This window comes from Xiphophorus maculatus, chromosome 14 (genome assembly GCF_002775205.1).
Source record: "Xiphophorus maculatus strain JP 163 A chromosome 14, X_maculatus-5.0-male, whole genome shotgun sequence".
Taxonomy (NCBI): domain Eukaryota; kingdom Metazoa; phylum Chordata; class Actinopteri; order Cyprinodontiformes; family Poeciliidae; genus Xiphophorus; species Xiphophorus maculatus.
The window spans coordinates 4,406,000-4,432,844 of NC_036456.1; the positions used below are offsets into that span (position 1 = coordinate 4,406,000).

Genomic DNA, 26,845 nt, shown 5'->3' on the forward strand with positions numbered 1-26,845 from the left:
GTGAGTTCCTGTTTCTCTGGGAGCTCTCTTCCTGAGATGGCAGACACACTTCCTATGAGAAAAATTATTACAGCAACCTAAATAGACACAATTGCATATCTGGACATTCCAGAAGGGCAGGATTTGCTGCAACAGATTATTACTACACTTAAAATGAAAAGTAGATATGTGTTTGATCTTTTATTTCTGTGCCGTATTAACGTAACATCATTTCTTGGCAATAAATCTCAGACAGTTATGAGAAAACTTTAATTTCTGCCTCATTTGTAAGGAACATTTGTGGGTTATATCCATCAAAAACTTCTAAAGTCAGCTCAACCAATATCCTACAGCTGGTTCATCTTTTATATATCTGCATTGTGAACCAATGATGACGAGCCTTGTCTCCCCCCCCCACCACCACCGCAGCATCACACTGCCATTACCAAAAGCTGCTTGGCATTGGCAGTGAAGATTTGCAAAGTCAACTCTGCAAATGAAAACATAACATGTATTTTCTTTACAAACGTGGCACCATTTTAAGGGAGTACACAGGTTTTCCAATAGAATAAGCTTTATTGCTATGATGCATAATTACAAAAAAAAGAATTCTTTCTCTTTGTGTGAACTTTTAATAAATCCAAAACCAATTCTGGGCCAGTGATTTGAGCATTTCTGTGATTTAGAGCCGTCCTGTTATTTATATGGTAACATTTGAGGAAAACAATGGAGAACAGACATAATCTCCATCCATCTGGAGATCCAAACCACAATGGTGTGAAAACATATTTGTAATAATTAATTTTTTTTTTAATTTGTGAATTCTATACCCAGTGGATCAGGGCTGTTTTAAATCTCCAGTTAAAGATCTGCTGTTTTAATTCAGACTGAATGAATCAGTCAAATCTCAGAGGTTGGAAGATGTGCTCTTTGTGAAGTGCTTCCACTGTCTCATTCTGCCAGAACCATTTTATACACAAACACGCACACGCTCACATACAATGCACACACACACACACACACACACACACACACACACACACACACACACACACACACACACACACACACACACACACACACACACCTCCAAAATAAATTCAATAAATAAGACATCATGTTGTAAGGCAATGCTGATCATGTGTTTGTCACCATGAACAACAAATCAAGAATCATACATGTATCAATATGCACATTCATTAAGAGCAACCAGCCACCACTCCGCTATCAGCTGAAGCTACAAGGCCTTACAGGTGATCTCCTGTTGGACAAGCTCTGCCCCCACAGCACCTCCTGCTGCTTTCCACTTGTAAGATGAATTGCTGGACTCAGTGCTCCAACAGGCTGGATGCAGTGCAACAACCAACCTTGATTCTATTCAGGAACAGTCAAAGCAGAAACAAGTCTGCAGCCCAGCCGCTCAGAGCCTCAGGACAATCCCGAGGTCTCCAGGTAACTCTGCAGCTTCCTAACCGTACTTCTGTCCAGGGAGCAAAGGTCAAAGTCAAAAGTAGTATTTGTGATGTGGAAATGCCCCGTCTCCTCAATCAGGTTTACGATCTGGAAACCACAAGAAACAGCAAAATGTTTTTACCAATGCTGAAACTTCAACAGCTTTCCGAATGGAGACAGCAGAATAAATGTTTACTTCTTTTACAAGAAGGAAAGAAAGAGTCTCAGAGACTGAACGTTTTCCTGTGTTTGAACAAGCAAGACGCTGGACCCATACTGTTCTTGAAATCAGTTGGAGACAGTGAAAACTCTGATTGGCTGTGGTCCTGATATCTGTGTACGTACGTATCTGTGCTGTGAGCTGCAGTCAGAGACAAGAAGACCAGCCTACTCAGATAGAGAGACTGGTAGTAGTGCAGATGGGCAGAGAAAATGAAAAGAATGATTGACAAGTTTTCTGTCAACTTTAGCCCTGAACCGTCCAAAAATCATTCCCAATGGTCTGACACAAAGTCATCAACCTCTACCTCTACAATTTTTAAAGCACAATTTCAAATATTGCATTAGGGAAGGTTGATGGAAACGGCAAAATTTGAAATACTTTTCTTAATTCCACAAAAAAAGTTTTAATGCTTTTAAATGGCTAATGCACATTTGAAGAATTAGTTCTGACACACCAAACATTTACCTCAGATGTTTACATTTGCTAATCTTGGTTGATTCGCTCAGAATCAGCAGATTTGTATTTTCTTTTCTTTTTTTTTTTGCAAAATTTTAAAAGTTCACTCAAAGCTCTTGTGACAATTGGATGGAAAAAGCCAGTGAGACGGTTCAACACTCACTTTTCCTAGAGGTTAGATCAAAAACCAGTCTGGTCTCTCTGTATTGAGCTGCTGATTATATATTTGAGCCCCGACCTGAGCGCTCAGTGAAACTGATGTGAGTGCATGTATTTCTGTGGAAAAACAATTTATGATGTGTTCATTTTTAATCTCAATATTGTTCTAGCATGTGGTCCATCCTGTTGAGCTTAGCTCCACCTGCTCTGTGCTTGGAACAAAGTGTATAAATGAACCACTCATAAACTTTATGGTATACAGTGATCCCTCGTTTTTCGTGGGGTTACGTTCCAAAAAGAACCCGTGATAGGCGAAATCCGCGAAGTAGGAACCTTTATTTTTTTTAACAATTATTATACAATGAAATACTCCATAATACATTTAAAACAAAGAACAAAACCTTTTTTACAGGGCCAAGCATTTTTTTAACAAATAAAAGTACTGTATAAACGTTTTTCTTTTTTTTTTTTACAAATAACTACTATACTGAAAAATAATAATTTTAATCATAAATACGAAGTGAAGGCTTCAAATTGCGGAGATCAGCACCGCCCCACCGCGACCCGAGTCATTGGATTAGAACGGGAAAAAAATGATTATGAAAAAAAATACAAAGTGCAGTTGGACAAATAGTGATTCACCTGTATTTCACTGCTCCTCCTGACTCCGCTCTGTCGTGTTTTTGTCTTCTAAAGCCCGCGGTGCAGGTGTGTTTTTTTCGAGAGAAGAACATAGTTATTGGAAGTTGTTGTCGCTCTTTTTTCTTCTGGGCAAAAGAATTCTTATAAACCGACATGCCACCATCAATTATGTTAAATCTGGCAAGCTGTTTTACGTACGTGTGCATATTAATCCGCAAAGTTATTGACACACAGGTAGAGAAGAAGCAGAGAGACTGTTTAGCCAATCAGAATGCAGAACACACAAATCCGCAAAGCAGCGAGACCGCGAAAGGTGAACCGCGAAATAGCGAGGGTTCACTGTATTGCAGAACAAAGGTCTGAAGATTTTACAAAAGATTTAACAGAAAAGTTCAACAGTTTATTTCAATAACCTCATCTGGATCCATACTACACATATCAATAAATTCAAATGCTTATTTTGATCATTGACTCACAGCTGACAAAAACTCAAAATTCAGTTTCTAATAAAATTTGAATAGGGCATAATACTCATTTGAGGATATTTAGGAAAAAATCGTATGCTATGACTGTCACAATCAGCAGAAAGTCACTGTACTCTGGAGTAGCAGAACATATTCACAGGTAAAGGCAGAAAAAGCTGATCTCCATGCTATGCCACATTGATTGATGAATTAATTCATGACTGAGTGCAGACAACTCATCCAGAATGTTCATTAAGTCCTTCATCACTCAGGAGTAATAATGTTATGTTCTGAAAAACTGAATTTTGGGATTTCTTTAGATTAAGTCAGAATCATAAACATGCAGAAATACATATCTGAAAAATATCAGTTTCACTTTCTGACTTCAGTTGATCAAAGTAAACTCCTTTATTTTACTCTGATATAACTGCTCTGGTCAACATTTTTGGAGCCCAGGATGTAGAAGTGTTTATTGTGCATCAGTGTTTGAGCCAAAATGGTGTATTGACAAATAAAGCTCACCTGCTGGAGTATATGGCCTTCTCTTAATGTCATCAGTCTTTTGTGCAGCTCTACCAACTCATCCAGGTAAGCCTGGGAAACACAGCCACATGCAGTTAGCTTCATGGCTATCAGGTTACAGACCAAGGCAAAAAATCCCAAAACAAAGGATAAAAGGGTCATTTTTGAGAAGTTGCTTTTGTATAGAAAATGGGAGCTGTGTGCATTCTTACAGCACTCTTTACAGTAACAGTAATTTCCCAGATAGAAAAACATGAGTGAATCAACATTGAAATGACGAAAGGCAGAAACATTGAATCAACATTGAAGCCTGATATTGACACAATATTTAAAGTATTCGGTGATTTATAAGTTGAATCAACGTTACGGTTTCAACTATAACTGACACTGTGTCAGTGTTGATTCAACCATCATGTGAATGTGGATCTACATGCACATTTGTGTTGATTTTATATTGAGTCAAAGTTAAGGAATCAGTATTGATCCATGTACATTTTTTGGTCTGATAAGTCTACATTATAACATACTATTAAAAAGGTTCTTCACTGGCGTTCAACACACAATCTTTTGGCAGACAATACGTATTATGTCATTCACAATTATCTTACATTACCATATTTCCAAAAATGTGTGCACACAAACTTAAAAAAATACTTAAAAAGTAGGAGGGGAGGTGGGAAAGGGATGAGAAGTGGTGTGACAAACATTGATTGATCAATATTTGGCGTTGATCAGACGTTGGCTTTTCAATCATCAGATTTCAACCATAAAACAACATTGATTGAATTACAGTACATCTTTTCAACATTGGTCACTTGGCTAAAATTAGATGATTTTTGATGGTTGATCCACCGTCAATCGTCGACCTCAGCCAAAAATCTACCTTTGTGACCATAATTCAACATTGAATTACCGTTGCTTGCCATCTGTGTATACAGTACTCTTCATTTGAATGTTGACCTTGTTTACCTTGTCACAGTCTAGGTTTTCATTCTTGTCTTGCTTGTTCTGTCTGATGGGGCTCCTCACCTCTAAAATCTGGAAAAGAACAGAGTCACACTGTTTACAACAGCATTCAGTTGACTGCTTGGTTCTCACATCAGGTAGTTTATGGAATACATATCTGTAGAGTGCTTTAATATTCTACCTGGTTATTGGTGCTCTTTATCAAAGCTGGGGCCTCTTTGCAGATGGGGGGTGAGGGAGAGGAGCCATCAGTCTCACTGCCATCACTTAAACTAACCCTGAGGACAACAAAGACCTCAGGGTTAGTTGTGTCCTCATAACAAAGAAAAAAACATTTATATTAGGACCTGGACTTTAACGTGTTAATTTTGATTCATTAATTACATACATTTTAACATGTGAAAATGTTTTATGCAATTAATCTTTTTTTTCCATTCAAAAGCTCCTTTATATCACTGACGTGAGAGAAGCATCATATTTCTGCACCAGAAGAAGCCAGATGCAGTAAATCTGGATATAAATAGTGGATGAAATTTACAATAATTGAAATAACAGTTGTGTTTCTTTTTATCAGCTTCCTTTGTCTTGTTATGATCTTGTGATAATACTGTTGGCTCTCCTTGCTCAGTAACTTTAAAATCCATTCACAGACGGCATCGTCCATTAATACTGCCATAAACAGAGTGTTAGTCTACATTCTTCTTCTGTTCATGAGGGTTGCTTATGTGTCGTAAACCGTTCACGCAGAAATCTGATTAAGGTTGCATCATTCAGTAGTATGAATGACCACCAAAAAATATTGGATTTCAGGAAAAAAAATGGAATTGAGCATCAGGACTTGCTGTGTGAGCATACGTAAGACGCTTTTCATCTTATGGCTGAAGATGAAAAGCATCTAGAGCGCTTCTAACCGGTTTGGTCCAGGTCTGTCCTGGCCAGATTCTTTTTCCATTAGCAGATCTGGCACAGCTCTGTCTGGCTGTACTTAGATTTTTGTACCTACTTCAGCAGTAGTGCCAGTTGCACCGAGCTGAGTACTGCACCAAAGTGATTGGATTGACAGCTGATTGCAGTCGTTGACTGATTTGTGATTACCTCTCAAAACTCCAAACAACATTATAGTTTAGCTGTGGACCACGAACATGCTGTTTGCTATCAGAGAGCTGCTCAGTACAGAGGAGCATAATTATGAGTTTAATCAGGAGCAGCGACAGGAACACGTGTTTTGGATTGGAATGACCATGATTTAGCAGCACTGCTAGCAGCTCATCGCTCTGAAGAATGAACAGCAATAAAGAAGAGAGAAACAGTGAAGCTGTAGTCAGATTTCTGTCTGAGTGGCAGTTTAGCAGAATTACATAGTATTAGATTGAGATGTGAATTTTCCTTTTCCTTTGAATAAAATAAAGTTCATGAGTGGTTATTGATTTACATATTTTGTACCTAAATCCAAAAGGTTGTACATTTAAAACAATAAAGTGCCAGAATGTAATTATATTTCTATGTGTAGCTGAATAATCAGCTGATCTGAGCCTTTGTTATTATGTTTGAGCCAGCAACGAATTTCTATAAGACAAAATAAAATATCTAGGTTTATTTGAGTCCATCAGAACCAGAACCTGGAGGTTTGGCATTGCTGAGTATATAGTGAGAAACAGCATGTAATGGAGAAGCTCACTATCTGGGATAGAACCGAACTGCATATTAACTGATTAGTGCGTGACTTCTCGGTAGAAAAGCGTCTTTAGCAAGAAGAGGAGCTGTTAGTTGATGGACATTTTCTGTCTTAGTTGGTATCCGCAGTAGAATGAAACATTGCAAGGCAACAGACTCTATACCAACTCTGCACCTGGAAAACACACCTTGCTATTGGAACTGGAGCAGACTCATCAGAGCTTTTCAGAGTTTTTCTCGTTTGTTTGCCTCGTAGGCAAAATACCTCCAAATAATGAATAAAGTGGGTAGCTGCTGTGGGAAGATATGCACCACTTTAGGGAGATGAAAATGACTTTGGCAGTTTCAAATTTATTGTGTTGTATTATTATACAATATGTTATATTGTATTTTTTTTTTAAAAACTTATATTTTTTTTCATTATAATTATTATTATACCTAAATATGGATTATTTTGCGAGACCTGATTATACTCTGCTCTGCCTACTGGTTACTAACCTGTGTTGGTGGTGTGTGAGACATGTTTGTGGTTGTCGTTCTGCATCAGAGTCCATGTCGTGGTCTTCAAGTTCGTCTGAATCGTCATCGTTGTCGTCTGACTGCAGATCTTGCACCACTGACTGCAGCGGCCCAAGCACTGCATGTCAAATACAATAACACAACTTTTCATTTATGAAATCATTGAAAGAAAGGAATGAAATGCAGTAATAAAAGTAGGATGTTGGATGTGGTGCTGGTTCCTATTGAAACTGGCCATTTTCTGGCAACTACCTAATTAGAAAGGGCTTGTTCTGCTGTAGGGCTGGGTCATACATTGATTTGATAAAATTTTCTGTTTATTAAAATTTTATTCTTGGAAAATCTGGATCTCTTTTTTCCCACCAATGCACTCCTTGGTTTTCTGTAGATCAGAGCGATGTCAGCCCACCACTCTCAGTTGTTTCCTGTCTGATGTTCTCCGTTTCCAACATTATTCTGGAGAAGTTTTGGTATCCTTTTCTCCCCTAACATTGCTTTAATCATTGAAGATTGGCTTACTGTATCTGCAGAGTTTCAGTTGCAGATTTTTTGTGAACTGGCACCTTGTAAATAAAATGGACTGAACTGCAGATTTTGTTTGTGTGTAAACTCCTGTAAACAGCAGCAAGAGGGGAGTAATTCAGGTGTACTACCTTGACGTTTGTGGTGTGAGGGAGCAAAGCCTGAGCTGGAGCTGGAACTGGCTGGACTGGGCTGTTCAGACTGAGAAAATGAACACAAATAAACCACTTAGAGAAAATACACATGGTTTGTTCAGAAAATTGCTACCACCACCCACCAACACATCTGCTGACTCTAGTTGCAACTTTTACATTGGGAGATTTCTTCACATCGACTGGTTAACTTCAAACAATGAAAAACTAGTCTTTTTGAGACACTACATCATGATAGCCATATAGAAAACAACAGTCCTGCTTTTCGATGCATCACTGAAAACACGTCATCCACAACAGCCGTACAGTGTAACGGATGTTCAACATCTCAGAATCAGACTTGGTTTCAAGTTCTGAGATCTCTGCTGGTGACTATTCAGAACCCCATAAGTAAGAACTATGATTTACTGTAGAGTGAATGAGGAGTGGTGTGACAACTTCTGGTGATTTGTCAGAAATCTGGAAGGTGCATTTTTGTACAACCTGCAGTTAAATAATGTTTTGTTTAGAATAATGCATCATAATCCAATCTGGAAGAGTGATGCATGAATAACATTTTCCAGCAATGTTCTGGATCAGCAGCAGCAGCTGGAAGATTGATTTTTTAGTCAGACCTGAAAAGACACTGCTGCTTCCAGGATTATTTCTAATTCTGGAAATATTCTTCAGGTAATATAAGGCTGACTTTGTAACTGTCTTTATGTGACTCTGAAAGTTCAGGTCAGAGTTCACTACTACACCCAGATTTCAGGTCGGATCACTAGTTGTCAACTGTAGTAACTGAAGCTGTGTATTGACTATAGATCTTTAGGTCCAAAAATAATAACCTCAGTTTTCTTTCTGTTTAGCTGGAGAAAGTTTTGGCACATCCAGACATTTATCTGTTCTAAGCATCTGTTCAGTGATTGGATGGGTTCGGAGCCAAGTGGTGACATTGTAATGTAGAGATGTGAGTCATCTGCGTAGTTAAGGTAGCTAATCTTAGCTCCTATTATAGCCTGAGCTAATGTGAGGAATAGTAGGGCTCCTAGGTTTAAGCCTTGGGGTACCCCACATGTGACTTCTGTGCGCTTTGATGAGAAGTTTCCTATTGAAATAGAGAAATCTCTGTTCCTTATGCAAGAATCGAACCAGTTGAGTACTGGACCGGAGCGTCCAACCCAACTCTTCAGTCCTTTCAATAATATGTCATGGTGAACATTGTTAAATGCTGCACTGAGGTCCAACAAAACCAGCACTGTGGTTCTTCCACAGTCTATGTTTATATGAATGTCCTTAAACACTTTGACGATGGCAGTCACAGTACTGTGGTGAGCACAAAAACCAGACTGAAGGATATCAAAGCGGTTGGTTATCGTAGGGAAGTCATTTTACAGTTAAAACACTGCATTTTCAATAATTTTGCTGATGAATGGAATGTTGGAGACTGGCCAGTAATTTTGCAGGAGTGATTTGTCTAGATTGTTTGTTTTTAAATCAGTGGTTTGATAACTGCCGCTTTTAAAGCCTGGGGGGAAACCCCTGATGAAAGCAATGAGTTCGCTATTTAGACCCTTAAGGATCTCCGGGCTAATCTCATCCAGCCCAGGAGCCTTTCCACCGAGAAGCTTTTTAACCACCTCAGCAATATCAGCACCAGAGGTTGGAGAGCCTGGTCCAAAGTCCCTAGGCTCTGCTTCCTCAATGGTGGTATTCTGTATTTTCCATTTTATATCACAAACAAGTAAGTGTTACCGTCAGTTGTTATGAAAATGCTGTATATATCAAAACAACTGGAAAGACAATTTCTTGTCTTCATGGCTATGTCTGATGCCTTGAAATTGGCCTCTGTCTTCTTTAAGAAGCTCCTACCCTTTCCCACACTTCACCTTCAGGATGTCATCACAACGTTTCTGAATTAAGCTGTTTAAAACTCTTCTTAGAAGTATTGGGCTTAATAGTAGTTTGTATGATGAGCTCAGAAGATGCACAGTTCCACCAGGTGATTTCTTATTGTTGCTGCGACTAGTCTGGAGGAAGTGAGTGGGGGAAAAGTGCTCTGTGAGGTGGAAGCTCGGCTGGAGAAGGAGATTTATGGAAAAGGGGGCGCTTTGGAGCACAAGTGTTTCGGCACCCCCAAATGGTTGCAACAGGAGATTAGAGGATTTCTCAAACATGCATGAAAGAATCAAAGCAAAACTTGTGATATGTTTTTGATGAGGGAATAACATTATAACATAATACAGCACTTTAAAGTAAATTTGACCTAATACTCATTGCCTTTCTGACTCATAGGCCTTCCATAATATGAGGGAGTGAGAAACAACCCTTCTCCATCAAGTTAACTTGAAGGAACACCTTCCTTTAGAACTGGTCTATACTAATATTAAACACACTAATTACCCAGTTGCTATTCATCTTCCAATAGCAACAGTAACATGTTGCTTCTGTCTCTATATTGTCATCTCTCCCCTTTGTGTTTGACAGAATGCCAACACAACACACTAAGCTTGGGTTGACAACCATTCAAAGCATTTTAAAGTTACGTTTTCTGAGTTAAAATATATATATCGTATCAATCCTACAGGATAAGTCATTTTAATAAGATGGCAGAAAAAGAGTCACTTGGTGCTAAACAATAGCATTTTTGTTTTAACATTTAATAGCCAGAGTAGAACATGTGCATAAATAGATCAATTCTTCCACCTTAAAAACACAAACATTTGAACTATCGTGACCATTTTTTTTCTCAGGACAAATCAGGAACATTCTATTTCTACCGAGTTAAATTGAGGCAATTAGATCATGCCATACATCTTTGTTAAAACTCTTTGTGCAAATACCATGCTATTTGTTATACTTATTTTTAATACTATGTTTATTAGGTATTTTGATTATTCATACAAAGAAGGAAAAAGGAAAAATAACTTAGACTTAGACTGACTTTATTGTCATTTTCCATGCACAGGGTGTATACGGAACAAAATTTCGTTGCATACGGCTCAGGACAGTGTTTTGAGGTTCCAATGTTGTGAGGTTACTCCAGAATAAAATAAAATAAGGTATAAAATATGAATATAAATATGAATATAAAATATAAAGTACAGGACTGACAGTAAAATGGAAGTTACTTAGCTAAGTATATGCGCAAGGTATGAGGTGGAGACCAGTTTTTGAGTGCAGTCCATTTAAGAGTTCAGCAGTCTGATGGTAAGTGGGAAAAAGCTGTTTCGGAACCTGGTGGACCTGCACCGGATGCTGCGGAACCTCTTTCCAGAGGACAGCAGGGAGAACAGTCCATGGTGGGGGTGTGAGGGGTCACTGACGATGTTTCGGCCTCGGGACACGCAGCGCTGGGATGAAATATCCTGAATGGAGGGAAGGGGGGCCCTCCAATCCTACCCGATGATCCTCTCTGCTGTCCGCACCACTCTCCTCACGTTCTTCCAGTCAGAGGCGCTGCAGCCTCCACACCACACAGAGAGGCAGATGGTCAGAATGCTCTCTATAGTGCTTCTGTAGAATGTCTTGAGGATGGGCGGGGGCAGGTGTGCTCTTCTCATCCTCCGCAGGAAATACAAGCGTTTCTGTGCCCTCTTGACCAAAGAGGTGGTGTTCCCAGTCCAGGTGAGGTCGTTTGTGATGTGCACCCCCAGGAATTTGGTGCTGCTGACCACCTCCACAGCCGAGCTGTTGATGAGCAGTGGAGCGTGGCTGGGCCGGTTCTTCCTGAAGTCGACAATCATCTCCTTTGTCTTGTCAACTTTCAGGATCAGGCTGTTGTCTCTGCACCAGTCCACCAGCTGCTCCACCTCCTCTCTGTAGTCCAGGTCGTTGTCGTCTCTGATGAGGCCCACCACCGTTGTGTCGTCCGCGAACTTCACGATGTGGTTGGTGGCGAACCTGGGGACGCAGTCGTGTGTCATCAGAGTGAACAGCAGAGGGCTCAGGACGCAGCCCTGAGGGGAGCCTGTGCTGAGGGTGATGACATCGGAGGTGTGTTGTCCGATCCGGACTGACTGAGGTCTGTCGGTGAGGAAGTCTAGCAGCCAGTTGTGCAGGGGGGTGCTGAAGCCCAGGTGTCCCAGTTTTTATGTCAGATGCTGTGGGATGATTGTGTTGAACGCTGAGCTGAAGTCCAGGAACAACATCCGCACATGAGTGTTCTTCTCCTCCAGGTGAGCCAGGCTCAGGTGTAGGGCGGAGGAGATAGCGTCCTCAGTGGAGCGGTTTCGGCGGTAGGCAAACTGGAACGGGTCGAATGTGGGGGGGAGTCTGGAGACGATGTGTTCTTTTACCAGCCTTTCAAAGCACTTCATCATGATGGGAGTCAGTGCCACAGGCCGGTAATCGTTGAAAGAGGTGACTTGAGGTTTCTTTGGCACCAGAATGATGGAGGCAGTTTTGAGACAGGCTGGCACTGTGGCTTGGTCCAGTGAGGTGTTAAAAATGTCTGTTAGGACACCAGCCAGCTGACCTGCGCATTCCCTGAACACCCGCCCAGGTATGTTGTCGGGGCCTGGGGCCTTCCGTGGGTTGACTCTTTTTAGAGTCCAGCCGGAGTACTGTTCAGTGCCTCGAACCTCCCAAAGACGTTATTGAGTCCATTTAGAAAGTCAGCATCAACTTCACCCATGGTGGGGGAGGATGGATTGTAATCTGTGATCGCCTTTATGCCTTGCCACATACTCCTGGTGTTGCTGGTGTCGTGGAAGAACTCCTGTATTTTCCGACTGTGGGTTTGCTTTGCTAACCTGATAGCACGGATCAAGTTGGCTCTCGCTGTCCTCAGTGCCTCCTTGTCGCCAGACTTGAAGGCTGAGTTCCGTGCTTTTAGCATTTCCCGTACCTCCTTAGTCATCCAGGGTTTTTGGTTGGCCCGGGTGATAATGTTCTTAGTGATGCTGACGTCCTCTGTGCACTTGTTGATGTAGGCTGACACAGTCATGGCGTACTCATCGATGTTGATCTGGTCATTGTAAGTGGCTGCTGCCTTGAACATCTCCAAGCTAGAGCACTCAAAACAGTCCCATGGCCCCCTCAGTCCACACTCTCACCTGCCTCACTGTAGGTTTTGTTCTGATCAGCAGGGGCTTGTATGCAGGAATTAGCATAACAGATAGGTGGTCTGAAGAGCCAAGGTGGGGGCGGGGGGCTGCTCTGAATGCTTCTTTGATGTTGGTGTAGGCCAAGTCTAGAGTATTTCCTCCCCTGGTTGGAAAATCCACATACTGGTTGAAGTGAGGGAGAACAGTCTTCATGTTGGCCTGGTTAAAATCCCCAGCAATGATGAAAACGCCTTCTGTGTGTGAGGATTGCAACTCACTGATGGTCCGGTAGAGAACACTCATAGCCTCTTTAGTGTTAGCACTGGGGGGCACATACACAGCAGTGATGCCAACAACAGTAAACTCCCTGGGCAGGTAGAATGGTCTGCAGTTAACAGTCAGAAGCTCGATGTCCGGGGAGCAGTAACTGGCGACACTCATGGCATTTTTACACCAGTTGTTGTTGATGTAAATACACAGCCCCCCTCCTCGGGTTTTACCGCTGAGAGCGCTGCTCCTGTCTGCGCGGAATGTAGCGAGCCCCTCCAGGCTAACAACGTTGTCCGGTATGGACGAGTTGAGCCATGTCTCCGTCAGAATAAGAGCGCAGCAGTTCCTCAACTCTCTCTTTGAAGACAGTTCTAGTTGCAGATGGTCTATTTTGTTGTCCAGAGAGCGGACGTTGGAGAGGAAGATGGACGGAAGCGGCAATCTGTGGGGGTTAGTGTTTAGCTTAGCTGTTAGTCCACTTCGACAGCCGCGCTTCCGCTGCCGGTCGCACCGCCTTCGCTTTCTCCTCCTCCGGCTAGTGCTGCTAGGCGAGTCCGCTGCGCTGCGGGCCGCTGGGTCTTGCTTCCGTAACACTCCGAGATCACGTAAACACTCCAGAGTAGTCGTATTTATAAGTCCAAAATCACTTGATGATCGTAATTCCAGCAGACGCTGGCGATCATATGCTAACTTACTGAGTGGATGCAAAGTTTGTAGCGTTTTAGGCAGCGTATTTTGCTCAAATACTCGCAAGTTGTCGAGAGCCCATGCAGCCGCAGCCATTTTGGGCGCCGTCATCTTGCTAAACAATAACAACAAGAGGACAATGCTTATACAGCACTAATACAGATATCAAATCTGGAGTGAAGTACATAATACTATAAAATCTATATACTTATTTTTTTAATAGTCAAAAATAAGTAAATATGTACTACATACTGAACCATACTCAAGCCTCCAATTTTTCAAAATAGATTTGGATCCAAGTGTGCAAACTCTAATTCATGTGGGAGTGTCACTGTAAACCACAGCTGTCCAAGAAGACAAAGCGAACAGTGATCTCCAGCAGAAACATGAAAGAAAAAGAGCACAGTGCTCTTAAAAAGCTTCAGTGGTCATTACCTCCTGACAACAAACGACACACAGCTGGTCCGCTGGTTTATGGGATAGCTTCTTCAATGTGCCATAAATCTTAGTACCACTCCTTTTTAGGGCTTTTGTCCTGGTCCACTCCAGCCCCTTAAAGGGGTTCTCTTTACAGACTATAAAAAGTTGAATATCAGTCTGCTGAGATGAATCAGACCTCTTCCCTCAGTGACGGCAATAAGTTGGATATTTAAAAAGAAATGCAATTGTATCATATGAGTATATAAAAAAAATTGGGAAAAAGGTCAATATACTTTGTCATTCACCTCAGAACACAGAAACTCATTATATAGCTTTTTTTAATGGAGTAAAATATACTGCTCAAAAAAATAAAGGGAACACTTTAAGTGTTAAACACCTGTTTAAGTGTTCCCTTTATTTTTTTGAGCAGTGTATTTTAAGCCTTCATTGCTTGTAGTTTTGATGATTACCAAATACAGAGAATGAAAAGCCAAAATTCAGGGTCTCAGAAAATTAGAATATTGTAAACAAAAAAGCAACTGAACAGAAAGTTGTGCAGAAGGAAAGTGTGGTAAGAAAAGGTGCACTAGCAACAAAGATTTAGAAATTCTTTTAAGGAATAAAGGAAGTGTCACAAGGAGTGGGCTGCTTTTACCTTCCACTCAACTTTTCATGTACTTGAATTTTTTTACTATATTCAAATTTTCTGAAACACAGAATTTTGTGTTTTTATTATCTGTATGCCTTAATCAAAGTGACAAGAAAAAAAGGCTTGAAATATTTCACACTGTGTATCTATGTAATTTGCACAGTGTGCACACTTATTAGGCAAGGAAGTATATTGTCCATTTTATCATTTTTAGGCATATTTTCTCATTTCAAGGTGGATCAACTTGATTGCTTAATGGATTTAATCACAGCAAGTGATGTGTATCTATTTAATGAGGTGGGTGTGGCCTATGGATTTCAACACCTTAAATCAAAGTGTACATAATTATTAGGCAGATTCTTTTCTTTAGGGAAAAATTGGTTTTGAATCGGAGAATAGGGGAAATTTGTAGCAGTTTACTGCTACCATCAGAGTGGGAGGAGGTGAGGGGGCTGGCAACATAATTACTATAATACAGAAATTTAAGGTAAAAAATGTCCAATTTACAGGAGTAAAGTACGGTGGTTTAACAGCCAAAAAGGGAGACTTGACAGGTATGCCAAAAGAGACTTAAATGACTCTTGATTTCTGACCATGCGTCACATATTGACGACTTGAGCAGGGTCCTTCAGCGTTACATGTTAACGATTTGGGTAGGTCACATATTTTACGTGGATTATTGACGCGAAGGGTTCTAGAAACCGCTGCCGAACCTTCAAAACCCGACGATTTGGTTAGGTTTAGGGCAAAAATTATGGTAAGGCATAGGGTAAAACCCCTCGCGTCACATATTGACGCAAAAGGGGTACCCTGTGCGTCAATATGTGACGAGGACGGACCGTCCGATGCGTCAATATATGACAAGTTGGGAGTGAGAATGGGTTGGATATTCAGAGCTAAGAGACATGGCCAAGATCAGGAAGGCTGAGACTTGACCACCAATGAACCAGATTTCAGCTAAAGCCTCAAGACTGGGCAGAGAAATATCTGAAGACAGATTTTTCAAAGGTTTTATGGATGAAACAAGACTGACTCTTGACAGACCAGATAGATGGTCCAGTGGGTGCATCAGTAACAGACACAGAGCTCCACTTCCAGTCAGACGCCAGCAAGGTGGTACCACTGGTCGGGTACTGGTCCGTCGGGTCGGACCAGACCGGTCCGACTATGAGTCAGACTGGTCGAACTCAAGAGTATGAGATTATAAACAATCTCATAATCTTGAGATTATTTTCCATCTCAAGATTATTAAGCATTTTGTGCTGCATTAAACAAGTTCCATCAAATACTGTATATTACAAACACAGAGAACATGAAAGGCTTATTGCAAACAAAATTTTTTTTGATAAATTTCTCATAAATTGTGCGGCTCTATCTGATTCCTTTTAGAAGTCTGATAACAATTTACCTCCATATATAAGTACTTGAAATAAAGACTGATTATGAGACATGAGTCCCAGACCTCAAGGCTTGTACTAGCAGAGTGTAAAACTAAGTCAGGCCTGATGTGTTTGTTTTACTGACTTCAGTAAAGCTTGATTTTCAGACTTGAACTCCAGGGCCGTGCAGAGACCTTTGGAGGGGCAGGGGCTCAAATTTAAAAAAGGGGCACATTGAATAAAAACTCTGTACAACAACATAGCAACAACCCATATTAATCAAGAATCTAATTGGATCCTACTATATCATTGCCATCATGCTGGGAAATGCAAAGCAAATATAGTCTATATTTTCCCCAACAGGTATAAAGTTGCTGTTTCTGCTGCTGACAGTCCTGGAGGGCTGAGTTGATCTGAGACTGTAGCTGTTAAACAGACCAGAGGAGAGAAGGTCTCTGGTTATAAAGTTAGGAAATAAGCTAATTTGCTGCCATTTAACTAATTAAACCCTAATAATATCTATTTAACCTCTAGAACAATCTGGCTGCAGACTGATTTATAGATTTAAAAAAAGTCGTTAACTCTATATAATAGTTTGATGTTAGCACTTCTAAGACCTAAAATTATAAGACTGGAATATCAAGGCAAAGAAAACTCAGTAGCTGCTGGTAGGGTCCATTCAGGGGATTCCAGACATTCAGGGGCCTCCAGACATTCAGGGGCCTCCAGACACTCAGGGGCCCCTAGAAATGGTTTAATTGTAACATACTGTAGACCATAGATCTAAACCTGTAGCATCATTTATAGAGAATGACAATGTTATTACATTTTATTTAATGCATTCAGCTGAGAAAAATAAATAGTACATTTAGGATTTAATTAGGAAGTTTACTTTGTAACAGTTTAAAGAATCACCTTGATAGTTTGATTGTTGTGTTACCATGGCTACAACATGGTGTAATCTTTGTGTTTGAATTGGGTTTGTTCACAAATATGTCACATCAAATAACCAATAATCAGTGATTGATTTTAAACTCTGCCAATAAACCTGGTCTCCCTCTCACAGACTTCACCTTATCTGTATTTAAACATGTTAGCGATGCTGAGGTTCTTAGTAGGACGGGTTTCGGGGGGAGGGGAGTTCTGTCTAAGGCCCCATATTACCTTGGGCCGGCCCTGGAGGAACAGCTGCTGCGATGCGCATCTCTGGAATCTACCTGGAATCTACCTTTAATCCCCCGGTGGTCCCTATGCCAGTCCGCTGATGCTTTGGAGACATTTTGGTTCATTTAATTGTGGCATGTTTGGCTTTTTGCTGCGGTTCTAATTATTGCTACAATATTTTCTCTGATGTTTATTTTGTGAACACTAAATGGGCCGAATCTTCCTTTAACACTTGAGGTTCTGCAATAACTTCTATTTACAGCCGTGAACCTCCAGCCCAGATCCCGCCAGCAGCGGCTTTAAACCGCCTGGTAGAAACGTTAAGGAGAAGCAGAGCGAACAGAGAGCAGGTGGTACCAGGTGGTACTGGGGCTTTGAGCTGCGTTGCGACTCGCGGTGACAGTCGGTACCGTGTCTTATATCAGGATGTCTGATATAAAGACAGACATTCTTTATATCTGTCAGTGGACCGACTCAAGCTGCCTGTAGCGAACCGGGCATTTAGCAGACTGATGAAGTTAAAGTCAGAAGTTTTCTCTGCAGCCAAAGCATTTCTGAGTTTAGGGGCAAGGCGGGTTTTGTCCCGCTATTGCAAAGACGATTATAAAAATATAAACAGAAACAGTTTTTCTAACGTCAACATCAGACCTACGTTTTTATTCACAAACCAGTGTATGAAAATATATTCTTGCCCATAATTTGATAGTTAGAGGACACAGATCCGCCCCCTCCTCCTCCTCCTCCTCCTCCTCCTCCTCACCATGGACCCGGAGTCTGAACAACATGGAGGCTCTGAGAGTCATTATTAGACTGAGTGCAGCCAGACTAGTTTATTTTTACTAAATTATTATATTTAGCTAAATATTATTGCTGAGGGGCACAAACAGGTCTTCTGACATACAGATTAAAAATAAAAATAATAAAAAATTTTTTTTGAAAAAAACAAAAAACTCAAAAAGAGCACTAGGGGCATCAAGGATAAAAGGGGCAGGGGCTCAAGCCCCCTTCGCCCCCCCCTCTGCACGTGCCTGTTGAACTCAATATGTGACATGTGAAACGTTAAAAGTTTTCTTAGTGTTTTCAGAAAAAGAATGTTAAAAGACTTTAAAAACGTAAATAAAAAAAGATGAAATATTTTCATTTTTGTGTACCGGTATTTCTACTTTTTCTCAGATATTTGTCATGTTACTTCCAAAACCATCTATTAAAAAATAGAATTCCACCAAACTAATCTGCAGGTTGATAACCATCTAAAAATTAAATGTGACCAGATCAAAACTGTGTGGAATATGAAGTCTAAAAAAGCCATCTAACACCAATTCACCCAGGATGTAAATCTCTTTGACTCCTCCACTCTGCTTTATGCAAACTGTAGGCGATGTCACCCGGTCCACTCCCACATGCAGGGTGCTCTAAACATGATTTTCATGTAAGACACTCTGCTTTCTCTTGTCATCATCACCAACTCCACATTTCCTCTGCTATGTGTTTTCAGGCACACTGCTCAGAGGAAAACACAGAGATCACACAAATAAATGAGAGCAGCAGTCTGTTGGCCTGGTGCTCGGCCACTGGGGTTGGTTGCTTGGGGAGAATCAAACACCTGGCACTTGTCACCCTATATTCCCTTTTACAGCTCTTATCATTCCCATTCCCTGTATGATAAAAGTTGAAAGGGTTTGTCCATACAGCACAGACAAAGATGGTTCGGATCATAATTGTTAATAACACCCCTTCTCAGTAAGCTGCTTCTCCACAGAAGCATGCACAAAAGACACTTTTACTTTTTTACACTTTTACACAAACATTTAAAAATAGAAATAAAAACAGCAGTGCATTAAAGAAAACTATTCAAAACAGTGGGATTCAGACTTTCACCACACATACTCACCCTTTTCCCTCTCTCACAAAGATTAAAGTCAAACTCTTTGCCATTCATGGCAGCATCTCTTTTTTTTCTCCTCAGGTGTAGTAAAACCATAAATTTTTCTTGTCTGCTATTTGCCTTCATTACCGTCTTTCTTTATGGGGAGGTTCTCCACCAAATGTGTGTGGACCAGGCAACCCAGTCAAATATCTCTACTAATGAAAATAGCCACTCCAGGGAAGTTTTTCCCTGCAGTGGCACTTACAGGAAGTTTTTCTTTCCTGTAAATAAGCAGTGTTCCTACATTTTAAGCATTGGTGAGGTGAAATGATGCTGTTTTGGTCATAAAGGCAACTGCAAAATGCATCTTCTAACTATTCTTCACAGCTTTGATCATTTCAAAATAATTTCCCTGCTGGGATGAATAAAGTAATTCTATTCTATTCTATTCTGTTGGCCACACATACAGCTGAACTCCTACCTCAGTTTATTAGGTGTCCACCCCTTCACCCAGCCCCCAACAGCTTGCCAGACCACCATTAAAGACTCTCTTCCTGCTGGTTCTTTGATTTTATGGTACTCCACACCAAGGAAGGACTGGCCACCAACATTTCCCCCCTCTGAAGTTTCACTGGAAATGGATGGTGTTTCCCACAAGACACACCAGTAACATTTGCCTGTTAACTCATTTGCTTCTTAAAACTCTTACACCAAAGAATGGAGAGGTAATGTGCTCAACTTACATCTGACTTGGTCTGATCTTCCATATCAGAGTCGTTGGGGTCCACCAACTCCTGGAACGGTGGAAGCCTGGACACTTTCTTGCGCTCTGCTTCACCCAGTTCTGGGTGTAGTTTAGTTGCTGCCATCTGTGACTTTTTCTTGTCGGAATAATGAGAGTCTGAACCTGATGTCTGCTTTACCGATGATTCCAGATACCCCTTTCTGCGTTTTTTGGTCATAAGATCATCACTGTCCAACACAGAAAGGCGCTTGTTTAAGCCTGATCTATGGGTCAGTCCCTCACTTCGATGCTCCTTGGACAAAGACTTGGGTTCCTTAAAACCCATCTTAGGATTGCTATCTCTCAGTGGCTGATTCTCTTTGGGTTTCCTTGAAGATTCTTTGGGGACTTTTGAGGATTCCCAGCCAGAGTCTCTAAAGGCACTTTTGGGCTCTTTCAAGTTTTTTAAAGGCTTGTCTGTGTGGTCCTTGGAGGGTTTGTGGAGTTTGGAAAAGTTGCTGCTGTTAGTGCTAGTGGTTGTGGCTGTTGTGAGGAGGTCAGTTTTACCTCCTTTGAAGCAATCCTACAGAAAAAAACAAAAGACAACATCTTCAATAAACATGAAGGAAAATTAAGAAACTAAGCTGCTTCTTGTTGCAAATTTGGTTTCTGGGAATCTCCTAATTTTTTCTGCTCAGTAAACTGTTCACTGTATTTGGATCAGGTTACTGAAATGTTTACCACCTGCTTTCATCTAAAAAAGCAAACATTTTAAACTAACCAGTTCTTAGCAAGGCTACCCATCTCTGAACTTCCTGTTATTGCTAAAGTTCTTAAAAGGGTTGTGACACACTATAGTTCAGATGACGAACATCTTGGACAAATTTTAATCTGTTTTTTGTTGAGTAAGAGTGCTAAATGACTTACTCAAAAGAATCTGCACTTTTAGGTGAACCAGATTTAAATGATCTCTGACCTCTCACACTTTGGATTATTCAGTACTGCACCAAAAATTAAAATTTCTGGGCACACATATCTGGTTAGGCTTGCTTCTTATTTTTTGCTCAGAAGTATTTATGCAGCTCAATCAAATCTTAAATCATCATTAGGCCTTGTATACATGTAGTTGGATCTTCATAAAAATCTATTATCTCCGCTATATTGTATAAAAAAATAATACAAGGTCAGTTTCAGAAACGTTTTTATCCACATGAAGTTTTTATCCTCACAAATAGCACTGTTTTATACATGACAAACCTATGGGGGGCATAGGTTTTAGCTTTACACTAAAACCTATGTCAGCCAATCAGATTGCTTCAAAACAACTATGATTTCCTGCTTCGAAATAAACATGGCACCAGGAGGCAGTTACAGAAGCGGTCCCTAGATCTCTGTTTTCCAATGTACACCGAAAAAACAAAAATACAAATTTCTTTCAAATCTTCATTTTGGTTTCATAAATTATTCATTTTTTGTGATATTAAACTGAGTTTTTGTGTGGATGAAAGGCCAAAATGCATAAAAATTAGCTTTCCCAGACATCCGGCTTTGTGTGGAGTAGCTCTTACTGTTTAGCATAATGTTCTATTGGGATCTGTTGTGTATTTGATGCCTTGAGGTGCCTTCAAGTGCCCCAATAGCACATTTTTAATGTCTTTGGGTATTTGTTTGTTTTTCAATACTGAACACAGTATGGCCGTATGTCTTCAGGAACCTGGGCTTAATGGATGGTATCTTGTTGAATCAATACTACGAACTGAAAGTGATGGTGCAAATGATCCATCAAATGCTTAGTATGACATTCTATACAGCCTTGGTTTTGTCTAAGGTTGTCTACTTTTATATGTGGAATCTTTAATTTTCTGGGTATGTTCTAAGATGGCCCTTCCACTTTAAGCATATTCAAAAGCTCCTGTTAAATCCTCATCATGACATGGATGATCCTTAACACAATCCTTGGACTTTATCAGGAAAAATATTTGCTGAAAATTTTAATGATATTGATTCTGATTTACATAAATTTCCTTAACACCTTTCCTTTTTTACAATTACAAATGTCTCAATCACTCTCCTTGAGCTTTAGCATCTAAGCCACTAAAAATATACATCATACCTGGGTCTTAAGGGCAGGGATGACTCCATCAAACCGGTCAAATGTATTATTGACATGCTATGCATGTCAATAACACTTTAAATATTATACCTAATATGGTACCCAGTGCAGTGACAAATAGACTACTGTATGTCTCCACTAGGCACCTAGCTGGAAGGTGAACAATGTATGGCTTTCAAGCAAAAATAACAAATATAGTCATGGTTCGTGTATACAAACATATATTATTTGTGTTTCCTTTGATTGCCTACATTTCACAAGACAAATTTCTTCATTTCCCACAATTCGAATGGATCAACATGTTTGGTGAGCTAGTTGGGCACCTATCTTCACAAAGTCTAGAATGATATGGTTAATTTGTTATTCTTTCAGTGGTACTTGATAACTTTAGAAGGACATTTTGATGAGCACTATCCACACTCCCAAGCATGGAGGTGGGACCAAAATACTTTTTAGGTGTTTTGGAGAGAATGATAAAGGCAACCTAATCAAAGTAAATAGCATCATGATTATGAACAAAGAAGATAACATTAAGATTGTCAAAAATTTGCAGAAAAACTTTAGCTTGGATAACACTGGACATTTCAGTCATTCAAAACTCAAAGCTAAATGGCATTAAAAAAACTGGTTAGCACACAAACACAATATGTTTAATATTATTAAAGCTTTGAAGGTCTGACTGTGGTTGGGCCGCAGTCAGAACAGTGGCCCAAGGATGTAGGAAGCTATCCTTAGCTCCCACTATCTTCAGCTGGTGGCAGCTAAAGATTGGGGTGATGGCAAAGAGCCCATCTAACCTCAAAGATTAGAGCTCATTACAATGGCTGAATAGTTAAATATTCCAGGGGAGACATGCAAAGAGCTTGGCAACAGAAGCACTATAAGAAACATTTGAGTGGCTTTAATGCCAGTTGAGGTTTTTCCATTGATTATTGAGAAGGGTATGAATAATGTTAGATATTAAATGTAAGCTAACTTTTTTTTTTCAAAATGATAGCCCTGAGGAAGTAAACTTCTTGGTTGAAAGAAAACAACTTTAAATCTAAGTCTGTCATTAAATTGTCATCAGTTTTGATCATAACTGTATATTGGTGTCATGTTATTTTGGAGTTAAGAACCTTTGGGAAAAAAGCATGTAATTTACGACATGAAAACCTTCTAAGAAAAAATACAAAATAACCCTAAGTCAGTTCAAAAAGCCCAAAAAGAAAACCAAAGCCCAAATTATTCAGACACAAGGAAGTAGGAAATCCCTCCATAGGTCAGTGGGCAAACGTAATGAGGGGCTGATGTTTGGACGAGCTTCCACAACTGTGATCATAAGAGTTTCCAACAAAAGAGCTGTAAATATAGCTGAATGTTGAGAAAAAAAACGCAGATACTTTTTGTCATTCAATATTTAAACCAGATGTCTAGCAAAACCCACCGCCATAGAACAACTGTCTGGTTGACTTATTTTGTACTAAAAGGACTTGAATCTATCTGAAGAACAAAGCTAGCAAAAACCTGGTGGCCAGGTCAGTAGAAGATTAACCCTGTGCCTTTCATACAAGAGAAAACATACATGCCGCCCTGCCGTTTGGCATTACCATCTGTGAAAAGAGCACCATTCTTGAGGGAGAATCAAACGGGTTTCCTCAGTAGTTATCAGTGAGAGCAAACTCACAATTTCTTTTGAGCAGAGCTGTTCATTGGGATGAGGGAGTCTTTTCAACAGCTAGACTTTAAAAGTGTAGAAAGAGGCAATGAGGAGCAAGGAGGAAATGCTGTGGTTTCAATGACAGGGGCCATTTGTCCTCGGGTCTAACCTCCAGCCCTGTTGTCAATATTTCACCAACGCAGTAAACCCATTAAAGTTGTCTAGACGACGGGTTGTGTTACAGCCCTGGCCAATCACCACTAAGACCTTTCATTTTGTGTATCGGCTAATGACCCCAGGGGTCCTCAGTAGAACCCATTCATAACTTCAGTGCACTCCTGCACTGCAGTTAACCTGCTTCCCCTCCTCAGCTGCCTGACATCAAAAAGCTCTGGCAACAGCACTTAGTGTCTCTTGGCTATCAATATTAAAGAGATGAGTAGAGTGACCCTATACAAATCCCATGACAAAGGGGGTTTTCACACCTCATGCTCTGGTAGACTAGGTTCAAATAGAGACCAAAATTGCAACATTTGTTACATTTTCAGCTGGTGTAGTTCGCTTTCACACTGCACTGTCAAAACAACCCAGCCTAACTGAAAAATTTGTCACCCCCCATCGCCTGTGGTGGTGCTGTACCAAGAACTACAGAAGGGAATGGGAACAAAACCTCTGAAGAAAACAAGTACAACTTCCTTCTTCACAATATGTAAACATTAATATTGTGTGGTATCAGATTTCTCCATTTTGGACATCGCCTAACAGAAGCTACAGCCAGTGTGGTGCCATTACTGTGGATTGAGCTATACTGTTCCGAAGCAGGATGTGGAAGATTGTCACAAAAGTGTCGTAGCGCCCTTATTTCTTACTGAATTTCAAAAAATATGGCTTAAATTCAGAATCAGAAATTCTTATATTCTCATGGTGCACAAAGAAATCAGTAATTCCTCACTCAAGGAATGCGATAAGCAAGTGTTATTTCTTTGGTTACATACAATGATAATACATCCATTTTGGCAAAGCCATGTTTCACTTAAATTACAAGACAATCCCTGTGAGCTGTAACATCTGCAAACAGTAACTTTATGGCAAGCTAAAAATAAAGCTTAGTAGGACACCAAGCCTACTCAGCATTATTTGAAAACAAATACTATAAAGGCAATTCTTTCATGCACAAAAAAACATAAAACAAATTTTATGTAAGGCTAATATTTTTATGTCTTGGAATTTTTTCCCATTGTAACCCTTGTAACTTTTTCAATGTTTTTTTTTTAAAATTCAGTATAATTATCACCATTATCTTTATTATTACACATCCCAAGACATTTTCATTGTTAATTCCATGGGGCATCATCATTTCTGTTATTTCATTGTATTTCTGACTGAATGCTAGCTTACATGTAGGGTACGCCTTGGTCATCACTCACATACACACCAACCCCCTGTTGTACAAAATTATGATTTCATTTGGCAAAAACAAACTGCCCCTGAGCCTTAAATTCACACCATCCATCCATCCATCCATCCATCCATCCATCCATCCATCCATTTTCTTCTGCTTTATCCGGGGTCAGGTTGCGGGGGTAGCAGCTTCAGGCCCAGACTTCCCTCTCCCCAGCCACTTGCTCCAGCTCCTCCAAGGGGAATCCCAAGGCGTTCCCAGGCCAGCCGAGAGACATAGAAAATAAATTCACACTAAAGTTTTTGAATATCCTATTAAAAACAAATTGCAGTTGTTGTATTTAACTTGTGATACTAGACTACTACCCAAGCTTAAAGGAGGCCAACTAAGACCACCTGAGAATTTTCTATTTGAATAATCAAAATGACTAAAATAGTGTCAATCTGCTCTCTGTGAAGGCAGATGCTTTTTTCTTCTTGCATGCTCTCCCTCATCTGGCCTTGCTTTTTACCCATGTGTCCATTCAGGCTACTCTTTTCGAGCCTCTCTTTGCAAATTTTCCAAATTACAAATCAAATCATGGATCTGGTCAGCTGGTAACACAACACACACTCACAACACAACACTCAACACAAGGATAAAATTTTCTCGATGAGAAGACTGGGCAAGGAGAGCCCTCTTACCCCGACAGGACCCAAAGAAATCAAAAAAAGGCTGCTGACTAAGGAGTGCTGTTGATTTTGCAGGCCACTCCCGTTACTGGTTGGCCGATCAAAGATACGCTTTTGCCATATGTTGTTTTGAGTCTGTCTGGATGACAGGAAAATACTACCATCATCCAGACAAAAGAAATGTAATTTTCTTTCATGGCATATTTTTGATGGATATAAAGTGACAAATTTATTGGTACCTGAATGTGTAAATCTGTCAGGAGTATGATAGGCATGTATTTGCCTTTCCAAAACTCTGCAAACAAGATAGGAAACAGTGGGACAGCAGCAGCAATCGGCTGTTAGATCACAACAAGTCTGACTCAGGAAGCAAGTTCTTATGACAGGCAGCCACAGGACACTTTGCATTAGACACAGATGAGGTCTTTGAAATAGTTTTTGGTAGTTTAAAGGGGCAGTATTACGTAAAATTGACTTCATAACTATCATGTTATAAAGTTAATCATGTATCAAAAACATACCTGGAGTGATGCCTTGATTCTTTCATGCATTTTTGAGAAATCCTTTGATCTCCATGGCAACCATTCAGCTGTGCAAAACGCCTTGGTGGACCTAGTGCCGCCTTGAAGGCCCAGCTCCTTCTCTGAGCTGCAGCTTCCAAGCCTCAGAGATTCCACCTCACAGAGCAACCCTCCCTCATGACTACCCCACTCAGCTCCTTCAGACTAGCCAGCAGCAATTGACAAACACCTGGTGAAACTGCACATATGCTGAATTATTTCTTAGTGCACCACTGGTAAAAACATTGTTATAGTGTTAATAGAGGAGTGATGTTGTGACCCTAAAGGCCCAATTTTATTAGAGGCCCAATTTCAAGGCATTCAATTACAAAATAAAAGTTTCTTTAACTTATATTTGATTTGTACAGTATTTTTATAACAACTGAAGATATTATACTATACATTATAGTATGTGCCTGGAAAATACTTTATACTGCCCAAATACATAAAGTTTAAAGTCTTTAAAGGTGAATCGATATGAGCGCTGTGTGATCAGGGCAGATGGCACTAGAGAAAACCATTCAGTGATGTAGTGCACCTGGA

General features: G+C 40.3%; 1 protein-coding gene across 2 annotated transcripts in view; it reads right to left on the minus strand.

The window, feature by feature from the left end:
• Positions 1-1,021: 1,021 nt before the first annotated feature.
• Positions 1,022-26,845, minus strand: part of mllt3 (MLLT3, super elongation complex subunit) — a 69,476-nt gene continuing 43,652 nt past the window's right edge. For both annotated transcript variants that reach the window (XM_023346337.1, XM_023346336.1), the window contains exons 7-13: positions 19,937-20,500; positions 7,710-7,779; positions 7,036-7,174; positions 5,045-5,141; positions 4,867-4,935; positions 3,898-3,969; positions 1,022-1,539 (exon numbers count right to left, since the gene is read on the minus strand). In XM_023346337.1, the coding sequence (XP_023202105.1) occupies positions 1,408-1,539; positions 3,898-3,969; positions 4,867-4,935; positions 5,045-5,141; positions 7,036-7,174; positions 7,710-7,779; positions 19,937-20,500 (1,143 nt within the window). In that variant the 3' untranslated portion in view covers positions 1,022-1,407. The remainder of the gene's footprint in view (positions 1,540-3,897; positions 3,970-4,866; positions 4,936-5,044; positions 5,142-7,035; positions 7,175-7,709; positions 7,780-19,936; positions 20,501-26,845) is intronic.